Raw genomic sequence first — 27,425 nt, forward strand, 5'->3', positions numbered from 1 at the left:
ATTACCCATAGTGCACTATGAGAGTCGTGCCGAGCGAATTCCAGCGTGTCTCCAGAAGATTTTAGGCAAAGCAGTTAGTAGTTTATGTTACTTTTGTACTAAAATATTTACCTTTTAACCAAGAAGTGGCACTTCCAGCTAATGGATAATGTTTTATCAGAGGATACTTACAATGCCATAAATTTGTCAGATCAATGAAGATGCTAAGAACACTGTAGAAGTTTAAAAAAGTTCAAAATGGCATGACTGGCAAAATTATCATTTTATTAAGTATGAGCCATATTTAGTTAAACATCATTGGGATTACATCTTCAATCTTTTTTTCTTTTTTTTTTTGCCATTTTATTTGGCCCCGTTAATGCTGCATATATATAGCTTTAGTGATTTTGTATTTTTTCAGACTTACAATATACAAAATATATTTCATTTAACATTTTAATGTAATTGTTTCCCAAATGTGCATTACATCAATTTAGTGTTACATTTTTAAAATCATACTATTATCTTATTTGCATACTTATGAGATTAATGATAAAATGTCATCTAATATAGACTGCATTATATGCGATCCCTTCCATTTCCCCGTTGCTCTTTATTCTCAGAAATGAAAACACTGCAATTTTTAAAACACATTTCTTTACTGCAGTCTGTAGTGAAAACAAATCATACCAACAACAACTTGGTTTCAGCTAGAGATAAACAACAGACTACAGCATGACCATGGAAAAAGGTCTGCAATTTAATACAAAAAGATGTTTTGCAATCATATGCCTAATGACAATTATAATGAACAGTACAAAAGGGAGTAAAATTTCAGCACTTGCTATTGAGAGTCTTGTAAATTTGTCTTTTCTTCAATTGCCTGTTTGACAATTTCAGCCAGCTTTAAGCGATCTACTTTGTCTGAAAAAGATCTACCTGTGAAGAAAGAAAAAAAGATAACAGGTTGGAACTGTACTTGATTGATCGGTCAGTTAATCTAGAAATTATGGCCTTTTAAATGAATTATGCAATCAATTAGTCAAGGATGGAAATAAAATTAAATAAAATCATTTCACTTGACACAAAATTATCTTTCAGCTACTTTATTTCCTCATTGCCAAGTACTGGTTAGACGTTTGTCCTGTTTTCATCTGTTCATTTTAACACATTCCAAGCACTTTCTTTACAACCAATTCACAAATGACAAAGAAAAAAGCATCAAAAGCGTCATATAAACAGTATCTCACAGAAGTGAGTACACTCCTCACATTTTTGTAAATATTTTATTATATTTTTTCATGTGACAACACTGCAGAAATGACACTTTGCTACAATGTGTAAATTAGTGAGTGTACAGCTTGTATAACAGAGTAAATTTGCTGTTCCCTCAAAATAACTCAACACACAACCATTAATGTCTAAATCGCTGGCCACAAAAGTAAGTACACCCCTAAGTGAAAATGTCCAAATTGGGCCCAAAGTGTCAATATTTTGTGTGGCCACCATTATTTTCCAGCACTGGGCACTTGGGCATGGAGTTCACCAGAGCTTCACAGGTTTCCACTGGAGTCCTCTTCCACTCCTCCATGACGACATCACGGAGCTGGTGGATGATAGAGTCCTTGCGCTCCTCCACCTTCCGTTTGAGGATGCCCCACAGATGCTCAATAGGGTTTAGGTCTGGAGACATGCTTGGCCAGTCCATCACCTTTACCCTCAGCTTCTTTAGCAAGGCAGCAGTCGTCTTGGAGGTGTGTTTGGGGTCGTTATCATGTTGGAATACTGCCCTGTGGCCCAGTCTCCGAAGGGAAGGGATTATGCTCTGCTCATTCATTGGTTCCCTCAATGAACTGTAGCTCTCCAGTGCCGGCAGCACTCATGAAGCCCCAGACCATGACACTCCCACCACCATGCTTGACTGTAGGCAAGACACACTTGTCTTTGTACTCCTCACCTGGTTGCCACCACACACGCTTAACTCCATCTGAACAAAATAAGTTTATCTTGGTCTCATCAGACCACAGGACCTCCTTCAACCTCTGCAGCAGTGCTGGCAGCACTCATACGTCTATTTCCCAAACACAACCTCTGGAAATGACGCTGAGCACATTCACGCCTGTTCTGAGTGGAACCTGTCCTGTTAAACCGCTGTATGGTCTTGGCCACCGTGCTGCAGCTCAGTTTCAGGGTCTTGACAATCTTCTTATAGCCTACGCCATCTTTATGTAGAGCATCAATTCTTTTTTCAGATCCTCAGAGGGTTCTTTGCCATGAGGTGCCATGTTGAACTTCCAGTGACCAGTATGAGAGAGTGAAAGTGATAACACAAATTTAACACACCTGCTCCCCAGTGTCACACCTGAGACCTTGTAACACTAACGAGTCACATGAGCACCGGGGAGAGAAAATGGCTCCCCCCCGCCCAATTTGGACATTTTCACTTAGGGGTGTACTCACTTTTGTGGCCAGCGGTTTAGACATGAATGGTTGTGTGTTGAGTTATTTTGAGGGGACAGCAAATTTACACTGTTATACAAGCTGTACACTAACTTCTTCACACATTGTAGCAAAGTGTCATTTCTGCAGTGTTGTCACATGAAAAGATATAATAAAATATATACAAAAATGTGATATATATATATATATATATATATATATATATATTAAGATTTTCAATGAACCTAAGCTCTTCCCTGAATTTATTAAAGTCCCTGTAAAATCAATTCTGAGAATTCTTTCTAAACACGTTATAAATGTTACAAATGTATTGCTGAAACACATTACAAAGACTGTGAATTGTGTAGAGCTAAATTGTGAAGTTAGAGCGTTAAACAGTTTTTCACCAATTCTCTGTTCAGGATTTTTTGGGCGGAGCTAAAAAGGGGGTTTGATGACGCACTGGAGCCCCGAGCATGGCCCCGCCCCTAACACTATATAACTGTCGATGACGCACTGAGCGTGATGCCGCCCCTAACGCTACAGCAGCTCATCTCGAGTGTCATTACAGTTATACAGCCCTTTGCACATTAATTTTGTCTCTAAAGAGATTCTATTTTACAAACTTTCATCAGACAGCTGGGAGTCATTGATAATTCGCTGTTTTTTGGTGAATGGGGTTGAACAGACTATCTCCCGCCTCGGCCTTCCTCCTCCCGTCCCACCAACAACCGATGATATGGGGACGGACAGAGTCTCTCCAGTCCTCCCGTCTCGACAACAGTCGGCAGTTCGTGCCCACCAATGAGTGTAAGTTGCTGTGTGTGCTTATGTTATAATAAGTCAGTAGTCCACAGTAACTCCACTAAAATTTGCAACCCTCTAATGTGATTCTTTTGTTTATATGCATCAGTATGTTTGACTCATTAGACAAATCAGTTGAGATGGCAGCTCTTGCGAGTGGGTGTGGTTTCAGCGACATCTGACACACCCCCAGCGTTTAAGAACAGAGAGGGCTGCTTATTTTTTTTAGATTTTGATAAGTTATTTAATTTACTTGCAGATTTTTTTAATCATTCAAATTTGGCAGGGTGGATAATAACATATTTCTCTGCGGTGTGACAAACTCTGAACACATACTTTAAAATGACTTTACAGGGACTTTAATAACCTGAATTAAAAAATATTAGTAATTCAAATAAAAACTGTTGATATGAGTGCTCACCTCAAATTCACACAATTTCAGATATCCAATTTTGGTTTATTCTAAAAAGTACTGGATGTTATTCTACCTACCATCCCAACTTAACCCTTGCAATCCATCTCTGAGAAGCTTGCAATCGCGATTAAAGCGCCACGCTTCATGCATAACTTCATTTAACTTTTCATCCTCATTGTCACCTGTAAAAACAACAAAAAGATATCTTAAGTACTACAAATTACTTCATGGTCGGTTGTGTGGAACCAACTAGTCGACTAGGCAGTCTCAATAAGGCAGCTAATAGTCACTATATATACACATACATATATTCAGCATGGGTGGCGTTTTCCATGCATTTTTAAAAGCGACATGTGATATTCCATGAAATTATCCCATGATTTACTCACCCTCAAGTCATCTTGGGTGTATATGACCTTCTTCTTTCAGCCAAACACAATCTGAGTTATATTAAATAATATCCTGGCTCTTCCCAGCTTTGTAATGACATTGAATAGCGCCTGAGTTTTTGAAACTCTAAAAAGCGCATCCATCCATCATAAATATAATCCATACAGCTCCAGGAGTTAATAAAGGCCTTTTGAAGTGAAGCGATGGGTTTTTGTATAAAAAAAAAAAAATAAAATAAAAAAAATCCATAATTCGAACTTTATAAACTATAATTATCACTGGCTTCTGGTAATGGCCGTACACTTGTTCACAAAAGAGTTGAGTTCTGGTGGTAGAGTGACCTCTGACCCGACGTATGATGTAGGACATAGTGTTAAGCTTGGGTCAGAATGAATGAACACAGAAGCGCAGAGGATAGAGCAAAACAAAATGCCGGTAACTAATTAAAAGTTTAAAACGAGAAGTTTAAATAAAAAATGTTGGAGGATCTCGATATAAGAGGAGCTACATCCTACTTCAGAACTCGACTCTCTCGTGAACACGCGTATGGTCATTGCCGGAAGCCAGGGATTATAGTTTACAAATTTTTAAATATGGATATTTTTCTTACAAAAATGCATCACTTCACTTCAGAAGGGTTTTATTAACCCACTCGAATTGTATGAATTACTTTTATGATGGATATGCTTTTCGGATTTTCAAAAACTCTATAATATCACAACTCACAATATTCAAAAAATGTCGGAGGATCTTGTTATAAGAGAAGAGGAGCTGTTCATGAACAATTACTGCGCACCCCAAATGCCCCTATTTTTATCACTGGAGATTTTAATCATTGTAATTTAAAAACTGCACTTCCAGGTTTTGAACAGTATATTAAATGTGATACCAGGATGAATAGGACTTTTTACAAATGCTATGGAAATTTAAAACATGCATATACAGCCATAGCTAACCGCCCTTGTCTAACTGACAATAATACTGTTCATCTGATTCCTACAAATATTGTTTGCCCCTCCCCTTCCTTCAAAGACACGGGTGGCCAAGGACACGCAACAAGAGGGAGCGTAATTGACAATGAAAGCTGAGGTGACTGTAAGCTGAGTTGATTCATCTGTTTTAATATGCTGTCGTTCAGAGATTTTTACATGATTTAGATGATTTTTAGATTTTTAGACAACTTAAAACTGTACAAAAAGAGTTGAACCAGAGGCTCCTTTTGAATTGTATTATTATGATTATTACAGGTGTGTTGTACAACGGGTAGTGTGCAACTAATTGGTTGATGGCAGTTTTTGTATGTATTGTAGGTATTGTGTGTGTGTTTGTGTGTGTGGGTGTGTGTATGCATGTGTATGTACGTATGTATGTATGTATTATGTTACTTATTTAAGCAGCATTTATGTTTATGTTATTTAATCTATCTCTGCCATTACAAAGCTTGGAAGAACCAGGATATTATTTAATATAACTCTGATTCTGTTTGGCTGAAAGAAGATAGTCATATACACCTAGGATGGCTTGAGGGTGAATAAATTATGGGATAATTTAAATTTTTGGGTGAACTATTGCTTTAAATTTCCAGTAGCACTTGAGTTTTTTACTTGGGCAGAGATAAAACAATCCACTTCTGTGTATTGCTTATTTTCCTAATTGCGGTTTCTTTAGCTCTTTATAGCCTAATCTTTGAACAATTATCATCTGTCTAAGTCTTCTGCAAAGAAAAACAGCCGCAGAAGTGAGCGTGTTCATACGTACCAGCCTGTGGTAAGATGCACTGTGCGATTACATCCCTTAGTTTTTCCAGAGCCACGTTGGTGTCCTCTGCCTCATTCTCTGGATCATTGATGAAAAGTTCATCACTTGGTTTTGTGCTGCATGAGGCAGAAATTAAGCATGTATCTATAAGTAAGTCCTGTTAAAGGGCTAATTCACCCAACAATGAAAATTTTCTCATATCATTTTAAACCCATAAGACTTTCGTTCATCTTCAGAACACAAATTAAGGTATTTGTAATGAAATCGGAGAGATTTCTGTCCCTCCTTTGAAAGTCCATTTTAACATAAACAAACCTCATCGGTTCTCATGCTTGAGCTTCCGTGACCATATCTGAATTTTGTAAATAATGTTTACTGATCAATGTTTATATGTGAATAAAAGCCTAAATTAAATCTACTCTTCAGATAAAGTGACTCTTCAGAAGACTTGAATTAAACTACTCTATTCATATGGATTTATTTTAACACTTTTAAAATGTATGAACGTTTAAAGTGTTTTTGGTTGTGTAGACTTTCAATAGAGGGACAGAAATCTTTCACATTTCAATAAAAATATCTTCATTTGTTTTCTGAAGATGAATTAAAGTCTAATCTGTTTGGAACGACATGAAGGTGAGTCATTGGTGATAGAATTGGCATTTTTGGGTGAACGAACCCTTTAAGGATTCCCTTTTCCCAGCAGGTAAATGAAAACTGTCTGTCACAACTAGCAAGTATATTTTCAATGAAATGAACAGGGAGACTCACCCAAGTAGCTTTCTCTTTCTTAAAATGGGGTTGTTCACAGAGTTGAGTGGCTTTAGACTGAGATTGAGGTCTTGTATCCTCATGTTGGCCAGTTGCTCAGCATGTGCCTGTTGGATTCCAGCCACAACTGCCTGAACGAACAATAAATAACTAATATATTTATTATGCACATACAGCAACAGTATGCATGTAAGCAGTGCAGCAGTATACAGACCAGTAGTGCAATATGATGCATTGCACTGCTTTGTTCAACGATTCTGAATCAATTGAGTTCAAATTTAAACCTCTGCTGCACAGTGAGGCACATTTTGTGTTTTTTAAAGGGCAAAATAACCTTAAGAGTCATACAGTGTGCAAACCTTTGTAACGCTAACAGTTATTAAACTAAATTGATTTAGCACTGAATCTAAATTGAGCTGAATAATGAGACTCATCTGTAGAGCTGCTTTATTGCTGAACTGAATTTGTTTAATAGTTGATGAACATCATTATTCAGCTCAAGTCAGTTCAGTTCAATAACAGTGTCAATATTGCACTATTGTGTTCTGTAGAGCTGAAACTGAATTTGATGAATTTTCCAGTTTAATTCTGTGTTGTATAAAGCACTATATAAAATGTGAAATTTAAAATCCTGGCATAACAAATTCAAATAGTTTGGGAATACCAGTAATATGGATAAACATATTACACTGTAGAGCGCAACAGTCAGGTTCCAGAAGTAAAAACTCCATTAATTTTCTCTATAGGGAAATATTTTAAACCTTTAAAGACAGCCTTACGCTGAGCTACGAGGTTGTTTGCTTCTGCTGAAGCCATCAGCCCACATTTTCAACTTAATTTAAAAAAAAAAATTGTGTTTAACAGCAGAATTCGTGTTGAAAACTACATTACCTATGATGCACTACAGAAACTTCCACCAATCAGTGTCAAAACAAGCAAAATGCTCCAAATGAGCTCTTTAGCCCCACCCACTCCCATGAAGCACTGCAAATGACATAAGTCTGTCTCCCTACACTCTCAAAATAATGGTTCATGGCTTATAATTCTTTAACAGAGACTTTTTTGATATCCCTATGGGAAAAAATGAATGGTAACAATACTTCTGCAACCAATGCTGCTTAAAGAGTGGGCGGCACTAATGCACTATTCCACCCCGAAGAAAAAAAAAAAAACAGCCTTCAGTTCTGATTCCCACACAAAAGAAAATGTCAAGTAAATACCAAACATTCCACAAAAATCAGAAATGTCAATTTTATCAGGACAATCATATGCTCTATTGGAATGCATTTCATGCATTACTATTCAGCACCATTTCAGTAAGAAAATTCTCACGCTCTACAGCGAAAACAAAGTTTTGAAATCACTAAACAAAGTGGAAAGAGTGGAAATAACATGGATGTCCAGTGCAACAGAATCATTTGTACAAGTGCAGACTGTATCACCACTGAGTGGCAGTTTTCACAGGAGTGCAAATGTAGCCAAGCTACTGCAATGTAGCCAAACAACGGCAAATCACACCCAAGATTTAGTGTCGGTGACTGACAGTGCGTCTCATGTAAACGTTGTCATCAAGAGTCTGTGCGCAGTCAAAACTGTCTTGACACACGGACTTGTGCGAGTCTTCTGCACACATGCCTGAAATTGTTTGCAGTAACCAGGGGTCAGTCAGACTTTATATTTGGTGTCTTAAACATGTACATTACAACTGACTTATTGTGTTGATGATGCATTGCAAAACACTTGTGCTGCTATTGAGGTGGACACGGGTAAAGGTTAGGGACAGTTTTGGTGGTATGGGTAAGTTTATGGGTAGTTTAAGGTGTAAGAGAAGGGTCAACAGCGTCACTATAGATGTAATTACATGCAGCTATTTTTTCAAATATAAGTAGAATGCAAAAACATGTATGTATACAATAAGTGCATTGTATCAAATGATTATTTTAAATGTTAGTACATACAGTAGTAAAGACACTTAATATAATGTGGGACCAATCGGTCAATTGCCTTCACAAAGTATAGTCAAAGAAGATGTAAACAGAATTGCAACAGCAATACAAATAGACACCAGGAAGCATGTTTCTTTTAACTAATTTTCCAACCGACAAGTGGCAGCAGAAGCACGTCTTTACAAGACAATAGATGTTCATTTTGTTTACCCAGTATATGATGCTTTTTTTTTTCTTTCAGTGCGGTTGATACTTGCCAAACCTCACATAGTGTAGCTTCAACTTAAGCTAAAGTTAAGCTATAGTTAAGATGCTAAAGTTCAACTAAATGATTTATTGCCCCTCATTTAAATGTACTGAAAATGAAGCTAAAAATACAATGTTTTATGTTTTGTTGTCTGCAATAAGTGTATTAAACAATGACAGATAGTACTCAACTAAGAAGCAACTACATTTCTGGCTTTTAGGGTGTGTTCACACTTGTAGTTTGGTTATCTTGGTTCTTTTGGTCCAGATCAAAAAACAAACAAAAAAAACACAATACATTTACTCCTGGTTCACTTAGTGTTCACGCTGTCATTTTTAAGGCTGCACCTAAAGATACAAAACAAACAAACAAACGGCTTTTATGGCGTATATTTTGAGACGGAATTTACATCCAAAACAGTGCTGTGTGCTAAACGCTCACTGTATGTGTGTACATATGATGGCATTTTTACCAGTGAAGAACTCGCAAAGAGCTTAGAAAATCTGTAAAGGAGTCAAAACAGTGGTGGGAATTCTTCTGTCGCACACAAACGAAGATCTGCTGCGAGGAGACGGTGGTTCTGACGCCTGTACCGGACCGTGATGGGCGACGTAGCTCCGTGACGAGAGGAACCAGGTGTGCTTGAGCATTCTGTCCTTCACAGGGTCACATCTTGTCACATAATGTCCTGTTTTTAATTAATTTGCTTGCCTTTGGTCTGTGTTATGTTCATATTTCAGTCAAACTGCACCACAGTTCGTTTGGAAGAGGGCCGAGACCCATCTTTTCAGCGCACACACTTAATCAAATGAACCGCACTAACAGAGCAATCGCACCAGAGTTAATTTTAATCAAACTAAACTTGTCAAGTGTGAACACACCCTAAATCTTGTCTTTCTTTGGAGCTCACCTTGTCCATCATCATTTGAGCAGAGGGAAGCACATTGTCCAGTGCCTCAGTGCAGTTGAGCCAGGGATGGGCTAATACTCCCTCTATGGTTAGTCTCTCCTCCGGCTTTACTTTAAGTAGCCTTAATGCAACACAATATGTTAGATCTTGTTTCTACAAAATGTAAGAAACAAAGCATTGGCTTACACCACTAAAACTGAGTAACAGTTTATCTTATTTTACAAGCCTAGCCAATCATATATGAGTGAATGCACTCTTGATCTCTTAAATTTCTTTTCCTTCAGTTGGGGCCATAATATTTCTCCCTCAAAACCATAACTTCAACAATCTCAAATGAAAATTAAGCTGCAAGCAGCATCAAGTACAATTACTGTTTAACCAATAAGTGGTGCAATCAACTAATTGATGTGGTATTCTGCCAGTGACAAAGTCATGACATGTACTGTATGAAGGATTTTGTCAGCATGCTAAAGACTTTAACTCGATCACTGAACAAAGCGTGACAAGGAATCAGTGGGAAAAAAAATCAATTGTTTTTACACCATTCAATTCAAAACTTATTTACTACAATATATGTGAAAATCTGAACTGTTAGTGGCACTAGAAGATTTGAGAAACTGGCATCAAAATGGGCAAAAAGGAATTTAAAACCCACCCTGATAATTGTGCCAAATTTCAGAACTTTTTACCACAGTTTTATTTGCTGCCATTAACTCCCAGCCAGAAAAGTAAAAGATTAAATAGATGTTTAGGCACATTCGGTGCTTGGCACTGCGTAAGGAAGAAAATATGTTTCAATAAAACAGCATGTAAATGAAAAGACACTCACTTGCGGACAATGTCCTTGGCCATTTCAGATATTTGACTCCACTCCTCCTCTGGGAAGTCAAAACTGCCCGTCATGATTTTTTTGCGCATGTCTTTTGGGATGGTGCGGCTGTGGTGTTTGGAGTAAAATGGAGGATATCCACAGAGCATTACGTAGACGATCACCCCCAAGGACCAGAGGTCACAGCTCTAAGAGCAGAAATGAAAATCACGTAAGGAGGGGTCTTCACAGCTAGCAAGCTAAACACCTTCAGCCAATAAGTCTTGTGATTAGGTGGAAAACGAAAAATGTGAAACTGCGGAACAACCAAGACAGTATGAGTAGGCCATCGCATTCTAGAAGTGTGAAATTGCAAGCATGAACTTTTATGAGCTACACATGAAACTGTGGAAACAAACAGACTCTGCATGTTAATGAGAGAATATCATTGGTTTATCTACACATTGACTGGGGGTTGTTGAAAATAAGGGATATATTTAGATTGATTATCCCTCATATTGATTATTATTATAAAGAGAACCCATAAAAGTTAACATGATGGCTGGAGTATATTCAAAGTTTTCCATATAATAGCTTTGTTTGAGGAACAGACCCAAATTTAAGTTATTCACTAACCCAGTGAGCTATTAAATCAAGAAATATGGAAATATGGACAACATGATTGACCCTTGAGTTTTAAATGGTCGTGCTATTTAAAACTAATAAAAAATATTGCTATATTTCTGGCTTTTATGTAATACATAACATGTTGCTTATACCATCATCACTTGCCAGAATGGACAAGTTAAAGCTCTCATAGATGTTTGCAGCACAAAATGTGACTAAATGAACAAAAATAAATAATATTAAAGCTGCAAGCAGCATTTACAGGGGTTCAAGCACTTTAAGGCCTTTAAGCACATATACATAAAAAGATATTAAGTTTTATTAAGCACATGCTTACAAACACACATATTTTCTTGTAGATTCAGTATTTGAAATACATGATGGGTAAAGATGTTTTCTGCAAATCGCAGTAAAACATCCTTTTCAGGTTTAAATTTACTCATATGGCACAACTGTTACAACTAATATTCTAATGAAAATGTAATGAATTATGACAAAAAAGTGATGGTATGTGTTAACATAATGATTTTATTAAGTCTAAATATGAATTATAGAACAATATTAGCGAGTAGTAAAACAAAATTACTATTTTAAACAGCAGGTGGCAGCAGAGGACCTCCTATTGGCTCACTTTCATTAAATTTAATTTTAAAAGTGTCTGTTTTGTGTTAAGCAGGGCCGGATTGGGACTCATTTTCAGCCCTGGAGTTTCATACCTTTGACCGGCCCACTTTAATTCACGACTGACTATATTAAAATAATGTAATTAAAACCTCAGTATATAAGTCTGCAATAGTGCACTGTTCTCTACAACCTTGTAAATAACTGTATTTTTCAAAAATATCTTCAAATACCCATGATAATACAAATGATAGTACAAAAAATGCTAAAAGTTATTTTTATAGTTACAATAATGATTTTATAATGTGACCCATTGATCAATTCTCTAGCCATCTAGTGGCTGTAGTTACAAATTAAATTAAAATAACATGAATTATGTGTTTGCTTTCCAGTAGATGGCAGTAATCGTCCACTAAATCCAGGCACATATTTCATGTCTATCACTGTGAATGAAATTTAGAAATGTAGATCTTTATTAAAGTGGATTTAACATAAAATTTGCTATTTTATATAAATGTACATACTTAAATTATTACAAATTGAGGCAAATAAATAACACAGAATACCATAAATCCTACAAAATTGCACAACTTTACAGTAAAATATTAAAGTAGGCTATTACATTTGCTTAAAACAAAAAAAGTTACATGTTACAAAATCACATTTTACTGTCTGGTTAAGCTAGTTGGACAGAAAAATGAATATTGTTGGCCAATGTGTAATAGCATAGCAAGCAACATAACATAAGTGATAGGCCATATTTTATTATTTGCCTACTATTATTACGATACGAGTAAGCTGCATACATGCCTTTATCTTTTGCATGTTTTCCCCTCTTCCTTTTTATTTATTTACGTTACTTAAATCGGCCTCCGGTGGCTTAGACCTTTTGCCTTACCATAATTTAGCGTTGATTTAGAACTTGCCCCGCTCCCCATACAGACGTCACCTCATCCCTTCTTCTCGTGTACTTTTGAGTGAGTTGTCTTCTCCGAGTCCCTCCCGACCAGGTTAATTTACCCACCGAGTGACATGATATCATTGACGTTGCGTGCAAATGAGCGGTAAAAACCCGTTCGCGCATTCGTTTGTTTGTTTGTTTTTCTTGCGCGGGTGCCCCGTGCCATCCAGGCCTAAATCCATCACTGAATGGTTTTTAGGAAAAAGTTAGGCTACTCAGCTTGGTACATTTGGTCGCGTCCACAGTTTCTAGAGCATCCATATTTCAACCCAGTGCCATGACAACACCGGCCCTCGCCGCCAAATAAACAGACCGGCCCACCGGGAATTCTCCCGATTAGCCAATCCGGGCCTGGTGTTAAGTTTATTTTCCATGTTAACGCCATTAATTAAACGTTAGGAATGTGAATCTTTGGGTTGACAGCGATTCAATTCGATTCACGATTCATAGGTGTTCGATTCAATTCAAGAACGATTTTTGCAAATTCAAAACGATTCGATTCGAGACGATTCACATTAAAATTCGATGCGATTCGATTAATTCGATTCGATTCTGCATTTTAATATGCATTTATAGGGATATTGAAATGCTTCCCTCAACGTGTCTTAGTCAAGGTGTGAATTACACAGCGGCCTTCAGGGGGTCAGAGAGTAAGGGCAAAAACAAACAAACAAACCTTTTGTCTATTGTTAATGTTGGTTAATGTTAGTTCTCAATGATGCTACATGACTTTATTTTAACAGCCTATAAAAATGGGCATTTGTGGAAATTTACATTTACATTTATTTAAAAGGGCTTTAAAAGTATTTTTAGGCCTAGTTCATGTTAAATATAGTGGAGGATAGTGTTAAAGGTTACACAACCTTATTAAACTGTTCCAGGTACATTAAAAATACGAATGCTTACATGGAGAGACTATTATGCACTTTCCCAACTAATCTTAAACTAACTTTTCTTCACGGAATAGTTATAAAAGCCATCTTTGTTCTCTTTATATGGAACTTTTTCCTTATGATGATTCTGAAAGAAAACACGCCGGGTTTCTACTGTTGCTATAGTAACGAACGCAACTTTAACGCGCATCTGATTGATAAACCGTGCGCTCTTATGTCAGTGTTGTTAATTGTGTAGTAATTTCAGCAGTTTCCTTCGCACATTCAGTTTAATGACATTAAGTTCATAATTTAATTTCTCATTCATTGAACTGTGCGTATGCATTTAGACACTTTACATTATGTGCTTGCTCCGATCATGTAATAAATGCGAGCTTTGAAACTGCTCAGGTAATGTCAATCAACCATTTCCGACTTTTCCACACAATAAAAGAGTTTTATTTCAACAGTAGTGACCGCGCAATGACTTGGCAGCTTTATCAATGGCTTGAACAGTTTGACTCAGGACTATTGCTGTCTTAACAGAGAACTGTCATATGCTCATGTGAACAGCAGTGGTCGTCCTGAGGACAGCTCAAACCACGTGGGCTACGGAGTGAGCGCGAGCGCAATCCAGTGAAAGGCGGTAAAGTGCGGCCGCGTGTGTCTGTGAAGGAGAGCTGTGAGGGAAGGCGCAAAAAGAAGGCGTACAACGTCTCCAGTTCGCGCATGTAGTAATTTAATGTTTATATATTTTAAAGCAACTGAATAACTATAGAATCGCGATTAATTCGATTATTTGCATTTTACATCGATTATCGACCGAAATAAACGATTCACGATTCAAAAAACATGTTTCAAGATCGATGCATATGCATCGTCAGGATTTGTAATCGATGCATCAAGAAAACGAGTGAATCGTTACAGCCCTATTAAACATGCTTACACACATTTTATTGCAGATATGGATATCTGAAATCAATAATGAGGTAAGAAAATGCAGATTCCAGGTTCTCCCTTTAAAAATTATCATTTTTAGGTCTCAATGTAATTGTAATGTTATATTATTGCAAAAACAAATGAACAAATGAAGTGGAAAACCTTGACAAAATGTGATTTGTAATGTTAATATAAGGATTTATATAGTATAAAAGGGATTTTAAATGACAAAACCTTGAAATATATTAGTGGCCTTCTGCTGCCATCTGGTGGCACAAAATGACAGTGTCAGGCAATTTACTATAGAAAAAATATGGTTTTAAAAGGTTTTTTGACAGTTATAGCGGCACCTATTGCCTGATATCCACCACTTTTTTGGCGTGTCCTCAGAGTGTCCATACATATGTATGTTAATTTTGGTGAAAATATCTAATTTCATGTTAAAGTTATAGACATATATATGAGAGCATAAAAAATTACCCATGAACGACTTTGATTGGATTTTTTCCTATCAATTTTGACATTTGGGCTAAACATTTAGTAATCCAACTTAGGTTCTGTGTTTCCTATGGTGGTTTCATGTCGATCGGACTACCGTTTTTTTAAACATTTTTAACAGTTATAGCGCCACCTATGGTCCGATCTCCATAAAAATTGGTGTGCCTCTTTAGAGTCATACCCTGCATGTGCTCGCCTATTTTCGTGACGTTCTGAGTTTTCCTTTAGGATTTATAGGTTTTTTAGTATATTTAGCAACGCCCATTTCCTAAATGACCCTGTTATAGCGATCCAAAGGGTAAAGTTCAACTTTTTTTTGATAATTATTTATCTAGAGAGCCCAGAGAATTGTCCTGCACTGGTTTCATTCCGATCGGGCACTGGTTTCGTTCCGATCGGGCAAAAAACCTAGGACTAGTTCACAAAAGTATATTTTTCCCATAATCATGAATATTTAATGAACGATTTGATTGACAGCAGTGGTTCTTGAGGCAACGTTGTTAAGAATGTGGATGATCCAATGATATGCATATTGTGTGGATTTGTGAACCACCACATGATTACAGAGCTTGTTAAAACTTATTTGCGCCAACTAGTGGCTGATTTCTTTCAAAATTCTTACAGACCTCTAGGCCCATGAGTTGAACATGCCCACCGAGTTTCGTTCCGATCAGCCTCCGTTAACATTGTATAATAGGTGCTCAAACTTCATTGGCCAATGGCGGTCATGTTGTTTGAGATACTTTTTTTTTTTTTTTATTGTGAACAAAGATTGAGCCCCTACACGTGTACCGAGTTTGGTGCAAATATCTCATTTCGTTCTCAAGTTATAGCCATTTTAGTAAAAGTGGCTCCGTCCTCATCATACTTTTTGGTGCCCCTTAGCGACCGTAAATCAAGATTACTATCAACTGACAAAGTTTCAAGTCTCTTGGCCTTACGGTTTGGGCTGCCCGATCAGTTTTAGGGAAGAAGAAAAATAATAAAAATCTGAGCAATTACAATAAGGTTTCAGCACTTCGTGCTTGAACCCCTAATTATTTTATCAACGGAGCATTAGATCTAGAATTCTGAAGTGAAATAAAGTAGCGTGGAAAGATTACATGTATTGAAGTGAAATTGAATCAATTAGTTAGAGAAAGATTGTGTGTGTGAAATAGGGGTTTAAATCATCACTGGTCTCATGATTCAATTCGATTACGATTATCATGTCAATGGTTCAATTCGATTCCACAATGCGTTGCATCCTCAATTTTCAATATTACAGCACATGAATACATTTTCGTCAATGAATACAAGCAGTCAGATATAAGAACTTCCTTTTTATTTGATCTGCTCCAAAAACTGTAAAGTAAGAATAAGATAGTGGGCAAGAATTGGAAGATTTTCACCATAACTAAAAATGACCAGTGGCTGTACTAGACTAGAACTCCCATTCATTTCCAATGTGCTCATTTTTGACAAGTGTGACTTTTTTTTTTTCAGGACCATTTTCTTTAGTTCACATAGCAAGTCCCAAAACCTTTACCAAGTTTCGTACTATTCCGATGAAGTAACAAGCCAAAACACTGACCTTGTTGTATGTGTAAGGGGTGGGTGAGGTAGGTATAATTCCAGACTTTTCTTTCTGGTGGCGTCTCTGTGCCTCCAGCACCTGTTAAAGAACGGTAGATCACATTCGTCACATAAATAAATTATATTATGTAAATAAATTATGGATTGATCTGGATTGATTTTTGGATTGGTTTGATTTATCATCATCATCACAATCTGAAGAGGGAAAAAAGTCTAACAATACCAATTAAAATGATTTAAACGGCTTTGACACACTTTTTTATTATTACCATCATCTTATAATTATTAGTCAGAATTAGAATAATCCATGAAATATCATGACCATGAAACAATAATACAATAATTCAAAATAAAGGATATTTAAAAAATAAATAAATAAATAAATAATTAGGATTTGAGCAGTTGTTGGCTTTTCCTTGCACTATTCAGTTCAAAACATCTATTAAAACAATAAATTAATTAAAATTGTTCTCTGGATGTCGTCTCTTTATTATTACTTTCTGGGCTGATCTTAAAGAGTTAGCTCAAACTATAATAAAATTCGGTCATTCTCATGTTGTTCCAAACCAGCAAGACTTTTGTTCATCTTCAAAACACAAATGAAGACATTTTTAATGAAACCTGAGTGATTTCTGACCCTCCACTGAAAGTCCACGCATCCAAGACTTAAAACTAATTCATATGTGCCGTTTAATTCAAGTCTTCTGAAGAGACAAAATTAAATCTGATCATCGCTTTATATCAGATTTTATCACATGTAAACAGTGCACATCTATAAAGCACATCAAATATAGTAAACTGAAGCCAACTCGCTTGACACACAGTTATCGACTGTTGTGGAATCAGTTTTAATATTACTGTACTACTACCAATTATTCCTCATAAGAGGCTTTAAAATAATAAAATTGAACTCAAATCAATATTTTATTTCCACATAAATATTAGTTAAACAGTCAAGTAATAAGTAGGATAATGCACAGTTAGTTACATTATTTTGTAGTAATAACCGGCTGACTGTATATTATCCTTTACTTATTACTCATTACAACACAAAACATACATTGTTGATGTGTAAATGTGAGGAGGAAGTGTGTTAATATATTCATTCCTGTGATGTGTTTGTCAATAAGCGGTCGTTTGGGCCAGGTAGGAAGTGTTGAATTCCTAACCCACAAACTGCTTGAAAGGGTTAAGGAAATGTGATTTGATCTCTAAAAGTAAGAGTTAAAGACAGTTAACTTACATCTATAAAAAGGTCAGCGAGGTCTTACCTGCGGTGCTACGTAGTATGGAGTGAACTGTGGGGTCATTAAATCACCTTGGTCGATTTTGGCAAAACCAAAATCACACAGTTTAACAGGGGCGTCCTGATGGGGCACAAGAAACAGGACTCAAAATATAATACTGGAAAATATAATTTGGATAACTCAGAAAGATCTTAGAGTTGGAGATAATTTAAGAGATGAGGATTTTTAAAAATATTTTTTATATAGATTAGGGGTGTAACGGTATTCTTCATGCAATCTGGAAAAAGGACTGATATAACAAGTTATCTTTATCAGTATCTCAATTCTGACCAACAAAATATACAGAGGTATGAAGTACTGTTACTGTAGGTAGCTATAATAATAATAATAATAATGATAATGATAATGTGTTACCAACACTTCATATTAAATCATATGTATTTCTATTCTGGTGTCAAAACTGACCAAGACCATCCCTTGTCTAACAATTTAGTCACACTTTAAAGGGTTAGTTCACCCAAAAATGAAAATAATGTCATTAATTACTCAACCTTATGTCGTTCTACAGCCGTAAAGACCTTCGTTCATCTTCAGAACACAAATTAAGATATTTTTGATGAAATCCGATGGCTCAGTGAGGCCTGCATAGCCAGCAATGACATTTCCTCTCTCAAGATCCATTAATGTACTAAAAACATATTTAAATCAGGTCATGTGAGTACAGTGGTTCAATATTAATATTATAAAGCCACGAGAATATTTTTGGTGCACCAAAAATGAAACAAAAAGATTTTAACAATATCTATATAGGCCGATTTCAAAACACTGCTTCAGAGCTTTACGAATCCAATCAGTGAATCGGAGCGCCAAAGTCACATGATTTCAGAAGTTTGATAGGAGATCCAAAATAACTAATTCGAAACAAGATTTATAAAGCTCAGAAGCTTCATGAAGCAGTGTTTTGAAATCGGTCCATATAGATATTGTTAAAGTCTTTATTCTGTTTTTTTGACGTACCAAAAATATTCTCGTGGCTTTATAATATTAATATTGAACCACTGTACTCACATGAACTGATTTAAATATGTTTTTAGTACATTAATGGATCTTGAGAGAGGAAATGTCATTGCTGGCTATGCAGGCCTCACTGAGCCATCGGATTTCATCAAACATATCTTAATTTGTGTTCTGAAGATGAACGAAGGTCTTTACGGCTGTAGAACGACATAAGGTTGAGTAATTAATGACATTATTTTCATTTTTGGGTGAACTAACCCTTTAATGAATGGAATAAAATGAATTTATGGAACAAAACATTATATGGGATTGAGATCTCACCAGGGAATTATCCTTGAAGAGCAGGTTCTCTGGTTTCAGGTCTCGATGTGCAATATTTAATGAATGACAGTGTTGCAATGCAAGGCTTATCTGTAAAAATGACAGAAGTTTCATCATAAACTGTTTCATACAAATACAGGTTAATACAGTTTGGTGCCTTTTAAGTCCCCATTGCAAAATATGATGTTTATAATGTTTCATTCAACTCTATATAATAATTTAAAAAGTCTGCTAAAAAGAATAGGGATTGTTTATAATAATGTAAACAACAATAATAATAGAGTTATTTGAAAAGGGTTAAAGGCCCATTCACAACAAGAACAATAACTATATTAGTGTCCACACAACGCTCAATGTTGTATGGTTTATTATAAGTTTAGTCTCGTCTCTTCAAATGCTCAAGCTCTTTAAAGCAGGATGGACTCTGATTGGCTCTCAATGTTTTTGTCGTTCATCAGCTGGAAAAAAAAAAAAAATAAATAAAATAAATGATTCCACTGATATCATGTAATATGTGTCGTTATACAGTAGTTGTGGTGTGGACTCTGCTATTCTTTTACATTTAGAATAATTTTCTAAATGTACCGGATTGATGATGTAAAAGCCCGATGTCAAGCTTCTTTGCTTGAGTCCGTTTTTAACGCGTCTTGACCACCATGCAGCCTGACATTAATGATAACTGAGATCCTACAGTGTGACGTGGCTTACAGCGGGGATCATGTTTGTACAGTCGTAAAGGACAGCGATGAATCGTTCAGTGAGCGCCCGGCTGTCAACGCCGTACCTGTTTCGTGACCTGGCTGGCCATCTTCTCTGTAAAGTGCTTGTGCTGGCTGATTCTGTGGAACAACTCACCGCCTTCCATCATTTCCATGACAATCAGTAACCTTGCCCTATCAGAAAGAGGTACAGAAAACACGATTATTTATATTTTTAGGTAGTTAGAGCAGTAGAAACACTGTCTTAAGACTGTACATGTTGGACTCCACTACCTTGGACTGGATTCATGAGGAAACTGTACACTGTTGGCATACACCTCCATTATTTTAACAATGTTGGTGTGAGAGGCACACATCATATGAAGCCGAACCTGCAAATGAAATCACAGCAGTGAATTTAAAGCTGCACTTGGAGATGTTCAGAGAAATTTCAACTTCACGGCCTCTGCTGGAGACAGACGGATGCTGTTATTAAACGGGTAGTTCACCCTAAAATGAAAATCAAATCTTAAAAATTACTCTAAAACCTCTAACACTGAAAGAAAGACAAGTTCCTCAAATAAAAGAAATCAAATCATGCACATAGTGCTCAGTACCTCATTGCGTGCTTTGGGTCTGTCAATCAAGATCTTAAGGGCAAACCGTTCTTGTGTCGACTTCTTTACACACACCCTGAAAACAGCAATACATCTGTTCATGTCTCAACTCTGTAAAGCCTGACTTATACTTTTTTTTAAACTAAACACTTTAGTGAATCCTTTAGTTTAGACAACATCAAAAAATAAGTAAGTTTGCAAAAAAGTTTGTATTTGTTTTTTGAGTATCATAATTTATAATACAGTGAGAATTTGGAGCTCATAGTTGAGGAGGACTAAGGCCAAAACGGAGCAGAAATTTGCAATTTGGTGCAGCTGCTGATATTTGTATGGCCAAAAATTTATAAGAAATTTTGTAATTTAAATATCAGTCATCATTCTAGATCTGCCAATAACATGTCTGAATAAGATGATATTTAAATGCTTAGATTTATAATCAAAGCTCTGTAGTTTTAAAACATATAATGCAATACAATGATGATTAAGAGACGAACAAATAAACCTTAATTAAGCCTGATGATCATATTTAAGACTCACAAATGAACATAATTTTTCTAAAAAATGACAATGAATAATAAAGAAAAAATAAGTTGCTTCAGTCCAATAAATGTTCATCTTAAAACATTACTTACAATATAAAAGTTATTTTTACATTTCATAAAAATCAGTAAAGATTTCACAGCAAAAGAGCACGTGAATCACAAGCTGAAGATGGACATTTTTATATTTAGCTGAATGCTAGTTCTCAGAGACGCACTAATTAAAACACTGTTTCAGGCAATGATTTCAGTCCAAAACTATTTTGGCTCAATTTAAAAATTGCTGAAGTTAGGAAATTTCAGCGCATCACTACTATATTTAATAAACATATGACATGCAAACCGGCCTTATTTTTTCAACCCTGTCAGTTTTCTTTCTGACAATGATCACAACTCAATAGAAGCATGAAATCTATCATATTATTTTAATGCACTCATGATGAAAAGTTATACCTCACAGGACCACTGATCCCAGCTCCCAGCTTCTGTGTCCAGTTGATGTTATACTCTTCCAGGATGGAAGTTTCCTATAGCAAGAACATACAGAGCATTTGGGAACAGTTCGATTCACTCCACCAACATTACTTAAACAGTACATATAATTATTATTACACATTATGTAAACTTGATTATTTTGCCTCAAGTACGTGTTACAGATTATATATATATATATATATATGAATATATATATATTATAATGCTTAGATTTATAATCAAAGCTCTGTAGTTTTAAAACATATAATGCAATACAATGATGATTAAGAGACGAACAAATAAACCTTAATTAAGCCTGATGATCATATTCTTTTCAAATGAAATAATTTGTTGACAATGAATAATAAGGGTCAGACCTAAGGGTCTGAAATAAATACATAAATGAAATATATTATGATTCTCAATTTAAAAGAATCTAGCCTCTCAGCACTTTAATGTATAACACACTCTAACAATGACACATTTCATTCCTTGTACTGTTATATTGCAAAATCTAGTATATTTTAGGGCTGTAACAATTCCTCGATTCATTTCGAATTTTAATTTGCCCGTGTCGAGTAACCGGTAATATACCGGAAGTGGCGCTTTCCACGCTAGACCATTTTCTAAGGCTGCACGATATTAAACCCGTTTAAAATTCATAAAAAAGCATAATGCTATTGTGACAAAGGCTGTTAATTAAATAAATGTATGTGCTGCAGATTTAATATGCGCTGTAATTATCAGATTTGTAAGAAAAGTCATTTATCTTAGCAAACGCAGGAGAATACATTATACAGCATGTTCTAGCGTGCAAACTGCTCGTCACGACTATAAAATAAGTTTAAGCCCTCCACATGTTAGGGTTCAACAAATTACAGAAATTACAAATATTAAAGACTATTTGGACAGTTGAAATAAATGTTGTAAACCCATATTAAACAAGGATTATGTCGCGTTTAGAGTGTAAAAACAATCCTCTGCAGGCATTTGTTATAAATCAAAGAACATTAATTGTACAATTCAATACATTAAGTATTGTTTTGTTCAATAAAACCATACGATTACTTGTTTTTCATACTTTACTTGAATCAATTATTACTGTGTTATTGCTATTATATATTTATTTTAAGCCATATGCGTTAGTGAATGTGTTTTGTCGTTTAAGCAACTTTATAATGATCGTGTTGAACTATATGCGCACGCCATATTTGATTACGCCGCGGTCTTTTTTTTTATTTTTTTTTTTATTATTATGCAATGAAGAACAAGTACAATTACAAAGAACAAAGGACAATGAGGGTTACAAATAATACTTCAAAAGCAAATTATGCTAGCTTAAAAGATTTACACCATGAAAGAGTCTTACATGCAATAGAATTATTAGAGTTTCTTAACGAGTTTACATACATATCAAAGTCTTTCCTGAAAATAAAAACGTAGGGCGTTTTCTTTGAAAATTTACATTTATGAATGTAAAATTTAGCACAATAAAGCAATAAATTAATAATAAATTTACAATGAGAAGGGTCTAAATTCAAAGAATAACCAAAAAACACAATTTTTGGGGTTATACAAAAGTTTGGATATAAATATTTTTTAACAAAATTTGAAAAATCAATCCAGAAAACTTTACAGTAAGTACAGTCCCAAAACAAGTGATTAATCGTTTCTTCATACTGAAGGCAAAAAGAGCAATTGGGTGAAATACTATTATTAAATTTAGCAAGTTTATGATTTATCAGATAACAATTATGAATAATTTTAATAGAGACTTCAGCAACTTTATTAGATAAGAAGAATTTTTGTCCAAGAAGCCAAAACTCTTCCCATTCTATATCACTAAATATGTTATTCCAAAAACTCACACAAGCAGGTAAAGAAATCTGAGATCTATTAATAATTGAACGAATGTCTTTGTTTGACATGGTATTGAGAAGACTTTGGTCAACAAATAGGTTAGTGTTGTCAAAAAGAGGAGTGTCTAAAGAGCCTTTAGGGCCAGACTTTACTAAAGGTATAATACAATCAGGAATTGCACCAAACACAATGGCATATTCTCTTGGGGGGACTGGAAAAGAAAATTCTTGCATAAATTGTTCATAAGTAAAAAGAACACCACGATCATCTAAAAGTTGACTGACTAAAAGTATATTTTTATCAAACCAATTGTGAAAAAAAAGATTTATTTTTATATCTAATATTTCTATTATTCCAAATAAAGTAGCTATGTGGAGAAAAATGATAATTATATATAAGTGACCAACTTATTAAAGCCTGTTTATGAAAACAGGATAAAGATAAAGGTATTTTAGAGATGTCAAAATTGCAGCGCAATAAAAAATGTAAACCTCCAGCAGAATTAAAAATATGATTTGGAATAAAATTCCAACAGGATGTGGGGTTGTTTAAAAATGTTTTTATCCATTTAACTTTAAATGAATTATTAAGAGTAGAGAAATCTACTAACTCAAATCCCCCCATAGCCCGATCAGCTAACATAACACTTTTTTTAATTAAGTGAGTTTTAAAATTCCAAATAAAGTCGACTATAATTTTGTCCAGCATTCTACAAGTTTCCACAGAAACATCCAGTACCATTGCAGGATAGATAACCCGAGATAACCCATCTGCCTTAGAAAGTAACACTCTACCTGTTATTGACAGATCACGCTGTAACCAAGAATTTAATTTGCGTCGGATAGAGACAATAAGAGGTTCAAAATTAAGCTTTGATCTCTTTTTCTGATCTTTACATATAATGATACCTAAATATTTAACTTCAGATTTGACTGGGATGTCACAAATTTTAACATCAGTAGAATCTTTTATAGATAAAAGTTCACACTTATGGATATTAAGACATAAATTACGCGGCGGTCAGGAGAATAGACCTCTTTGGAGCAGACGTCACAATTACGTCACTTGCAGCTGCGCGCGCATAGTGGTTGCAGAAAAATAGCGGTAGCAAGTGGAGGAAAATGTGCAAAATCCACAGAATAAGAGAAAAACGTTTTGTTGTGCCTCTGGATGTTGGAATCGGAATGCAAAAAAATATAGTCTTCATTTTTAAAGAAAACCATCGTTGAAAACGTCCTTTGAAGCTAAACGGAGACGTTTCACAGACTGGACTGATGACACCTGCAAGGATTAGTCTACTATTAAAGCAGGAATTTGATGCAAACAGTAAGTCTACATAATATTCACATATGCAGTTCAGAGGACATACATACATAGCAGTTATAGCATGAAATAATATTTAAACCTATAACATTTTACATAGATAACTTTTAAACATAGTCTATACATTTTTATTTCACAATTCTGACTTTTTTTCTTGCATTTGCGTGTTTATGACTCCCAGTTCGGCCATTATAACTCGCAATTGTGAGTTTATTTCACAATTCTGAGGGGAAAAAAGTCAGAATTGCGGGATAAATTGCAATTCAGAAAAGACAGGATAACGAGTATCTCTCACAATTCTGTTTTTCTTTGTAAGAAATGTGAGATATAAACTCAGGTTTGCGATAAATAAAAGTCAGAATTGTGAGACATAAACTCGAAATTAACTTTTTTTTATTCTTTTATTCCGTGGCTTCCATAGACTTCTACTGCTCAACTGTCATTAGGTGTGTTCGACATCGGCGAGATTAGCCGCGTGCAGGAGGAGGAGGAGCTGAAAACGGAGACGTGAAGTCGGGCACTTTCTGCTTCCCGTAGTGACGCTCGCGCTGCGTTTGCATCGGTTTGCATACTTTATCACAGCTGAAGTGAAATAAATGCAATATTTGACTAATACACTGATGTTTCAGAGACCTTTTCATTTAAAACTTGATGTACTGCTTACAGCGTCTGTTTTTACAAGAATAAAGTTCAACATAAGCATATGTTATTTAAATAACAATGTAGTTGGGTCTTTGTTTTTTATCCGTTTTATTTTGATAAACATGACACAATACAACATCGCGACTACATGAAAAGAGCTTTAACTGTTATAAAAACACAGATTTTTGAGCATTAGTGGAGCTGAAGGCGTGACAATAAACACGAAACACACATGATCGTTGTTATGCGGTGAATCCGGCCAATCATGAAACAGCTGTGTCGTCATCAGCGCTCGTGCAGCTCCTCTTGAGAAACTGCGCTGGCTGACTCAGGCGGCTGATCTCGAATCGCTCTCTCGGTACTTTAAAGCCACACGTCACAGTCACATGACGTCAGCGCTGTCTCAAGTCGGACAACATTTCTTACCGGCATGCACTGCTTCAAGCCAGCCGCCGATCGGTCTTTGCGGCGCTGCATCAAGTCGAACAAGCCTATTTTCTGCAACCAGGTAGGCTCCGCCCATAAAAAACGTCATCGCTGTTTGCAAACACCAAATTGGTCTATAGCTCAGTCAGATTTACACTTGAATTCTTCCACTCGTTTCAAAATACACGGATGGATAAGTGTCCGGTGAATTGTTGGGAGAAGAACAGGGTAAACTTACAGTATGTAATATGTATCTGATTTGAATAGAACATGTTGTCTAATTATAATGGAAAGGATTATTACTGAGGCTTCCATAGACATCAGTGTATATTTTACAAACTCTCAATGTATTGTTACTAGTACTAATGTGCATTTAAATATCTGAAATCTAAAATAAACACTGAAACACTGAATAGTTATGCCTATAACTATGTCATGGGGGGGAATCCAATCCCATTACTCGAGGAATCGTACTCGATTATCATATAATCATTAGCTACAGCCCTAGTGTGTATATAATGTACTAGTTCATTGTTAGTAATACAATCATCAATAAAAAAAAAAAACATTCATGTGTGTCTGTAATGTAGCTGTAAAGACAAAGCTATTCTGACGTCACACAGCGGACGCGCGCGAGTGTTTTCATACAAAGGTAAGCGTGAACGCGAGCGCCATCGTGCGTCTCAGTGATGCACTGCAGTGAAAATGACCTCAGACGACATCAAAATAAATACTATAATATTCTGTCATACTAGAACACAGTGTTCGTCTGGTTACTAGGCTGATTGTTTTGTTCATTGAATTTTTTCCTTAGTGGAATCTTTAAGAAAATATACACAAACACTTTGTTTTTAACAAACTGAAGTTTCATGTCAATAATGTGATTTATTTTAGTTAGTAGATGTGTGACAAGCAGGACAATGTACAGACAGCAAACTTTCTGTGGGCAGCGGAACTCGTTATTTAATGGAAATAGTGTTAATAGAAGTTACAGAAATGTAAAGACTTAACTGTTTACTTTTGTTGATGAATTGGAAAGCTTACCTTAATGAACCTGTCCACGCTGGAGTCCTCGGACATGATGTTGGTCGTGATCTTCTCTTTTTAGCTTCGACAGCTCGATCATGAGCGATCTCACCCTAATCTCGATGATGAACGAACTCCACTAAGCGCTAAGAAGCCAGGTCAGGTACACTTTCCATGCTGTCCGATGAACTTTTGAACACCAGCGCTTTTGTGCTCGAAAGGCATTAAATGTAAGCCACTGTCAAACTCCACCAGACATGAAGACGAGGCTAAGCGAGTCCGGCTAACATCTCACACGCGCTTCACGGGCTAAAGTAGCCCAGACCAGCCAACACAGACACTGCTGTTCCTCCAAACACTAACTACACTGATGTTGACAGCTGAGCCACTAAACCGATGAAGGACAAAAAGAGGTAATGTCTTTAAGAAACAGCTAGCTATGTAGCTCGCGTTCACAGCAGATGCTAACTCTCGCTCTCATCGCGTCACGCGCGCGTCCTGTGTCTCTGCTGGCGCGGCTGGCCTGTCCGGGGTTCAGCAATCAACAGTGTTTGGACAAGCACCATAGACACCGAATACTGTCCGAGGATTGTTTGCTAAGGTGCTAGTGCTACCTTTGATCCACAGCTGAGGAAGATTGTTCTTCTTTATTACACGCCACATTCTGCCAGCAGCGCT

The 27,425-nt window shown here is 36.0% G+C and overlaps 1 protein-coding gene across 1 annotated transcript; it reads right to left on the minus strand.

Moving 5' to 3' along the window:
* Positions 1 to 619: 619 nt before the first annotated feature.
* mapkapk5 (MAPK activated protein kinase 5) lies at positions 620 to 27,425 on the minus strand. Its single transcript, XM_048189450.1, has 14 exons — positions 26,766 to 27,425; positions 21,450 to 21,523; positions 20,458 to 20,533; positions 20,135 to 20,232; positions 19,927 to 20,035; positions 19,143 to 19,232; positions 17,829 to 17,924; positions 16,556 to 16,636; positions 10,486 to 10,673; positions 9,657 to 9,777; positions 6,554 to 6,684; positions 5,786 to 5,901; positions 3,715 to 3,819; positions 620 to 918 (listed from the first exon to the last, which is right to left on the minus strand). The coding sequence occupies exons 1-14, from the start codon at positions 26,799 to 26,801 to the stop codon at positions 824 to 826; spliced, it is 1,416 nt and encodes a 471-aa protein (XP_048045407.1). The 5' UTR covers positions 26,802 to 27,425; the 3' UTR covers positions 620 to 823.

The sequence above is a fragment of the Megalobrama amblycephala genome, linkage group LG4, assembly GCF_018812025.1.
Source record: "Megalobrama amblycephala isolate DHTTF-2021 linkage group LG4, ASM1881202v1, whole genome shotgun sequence".
Classification (NCBI taxonomy): Eukaryota; Metazoa; Chordata; class Actinopteri; order Cypriniformes; family Xenocyprididae; genus Megalobrama; species Megalobrama amblycephala.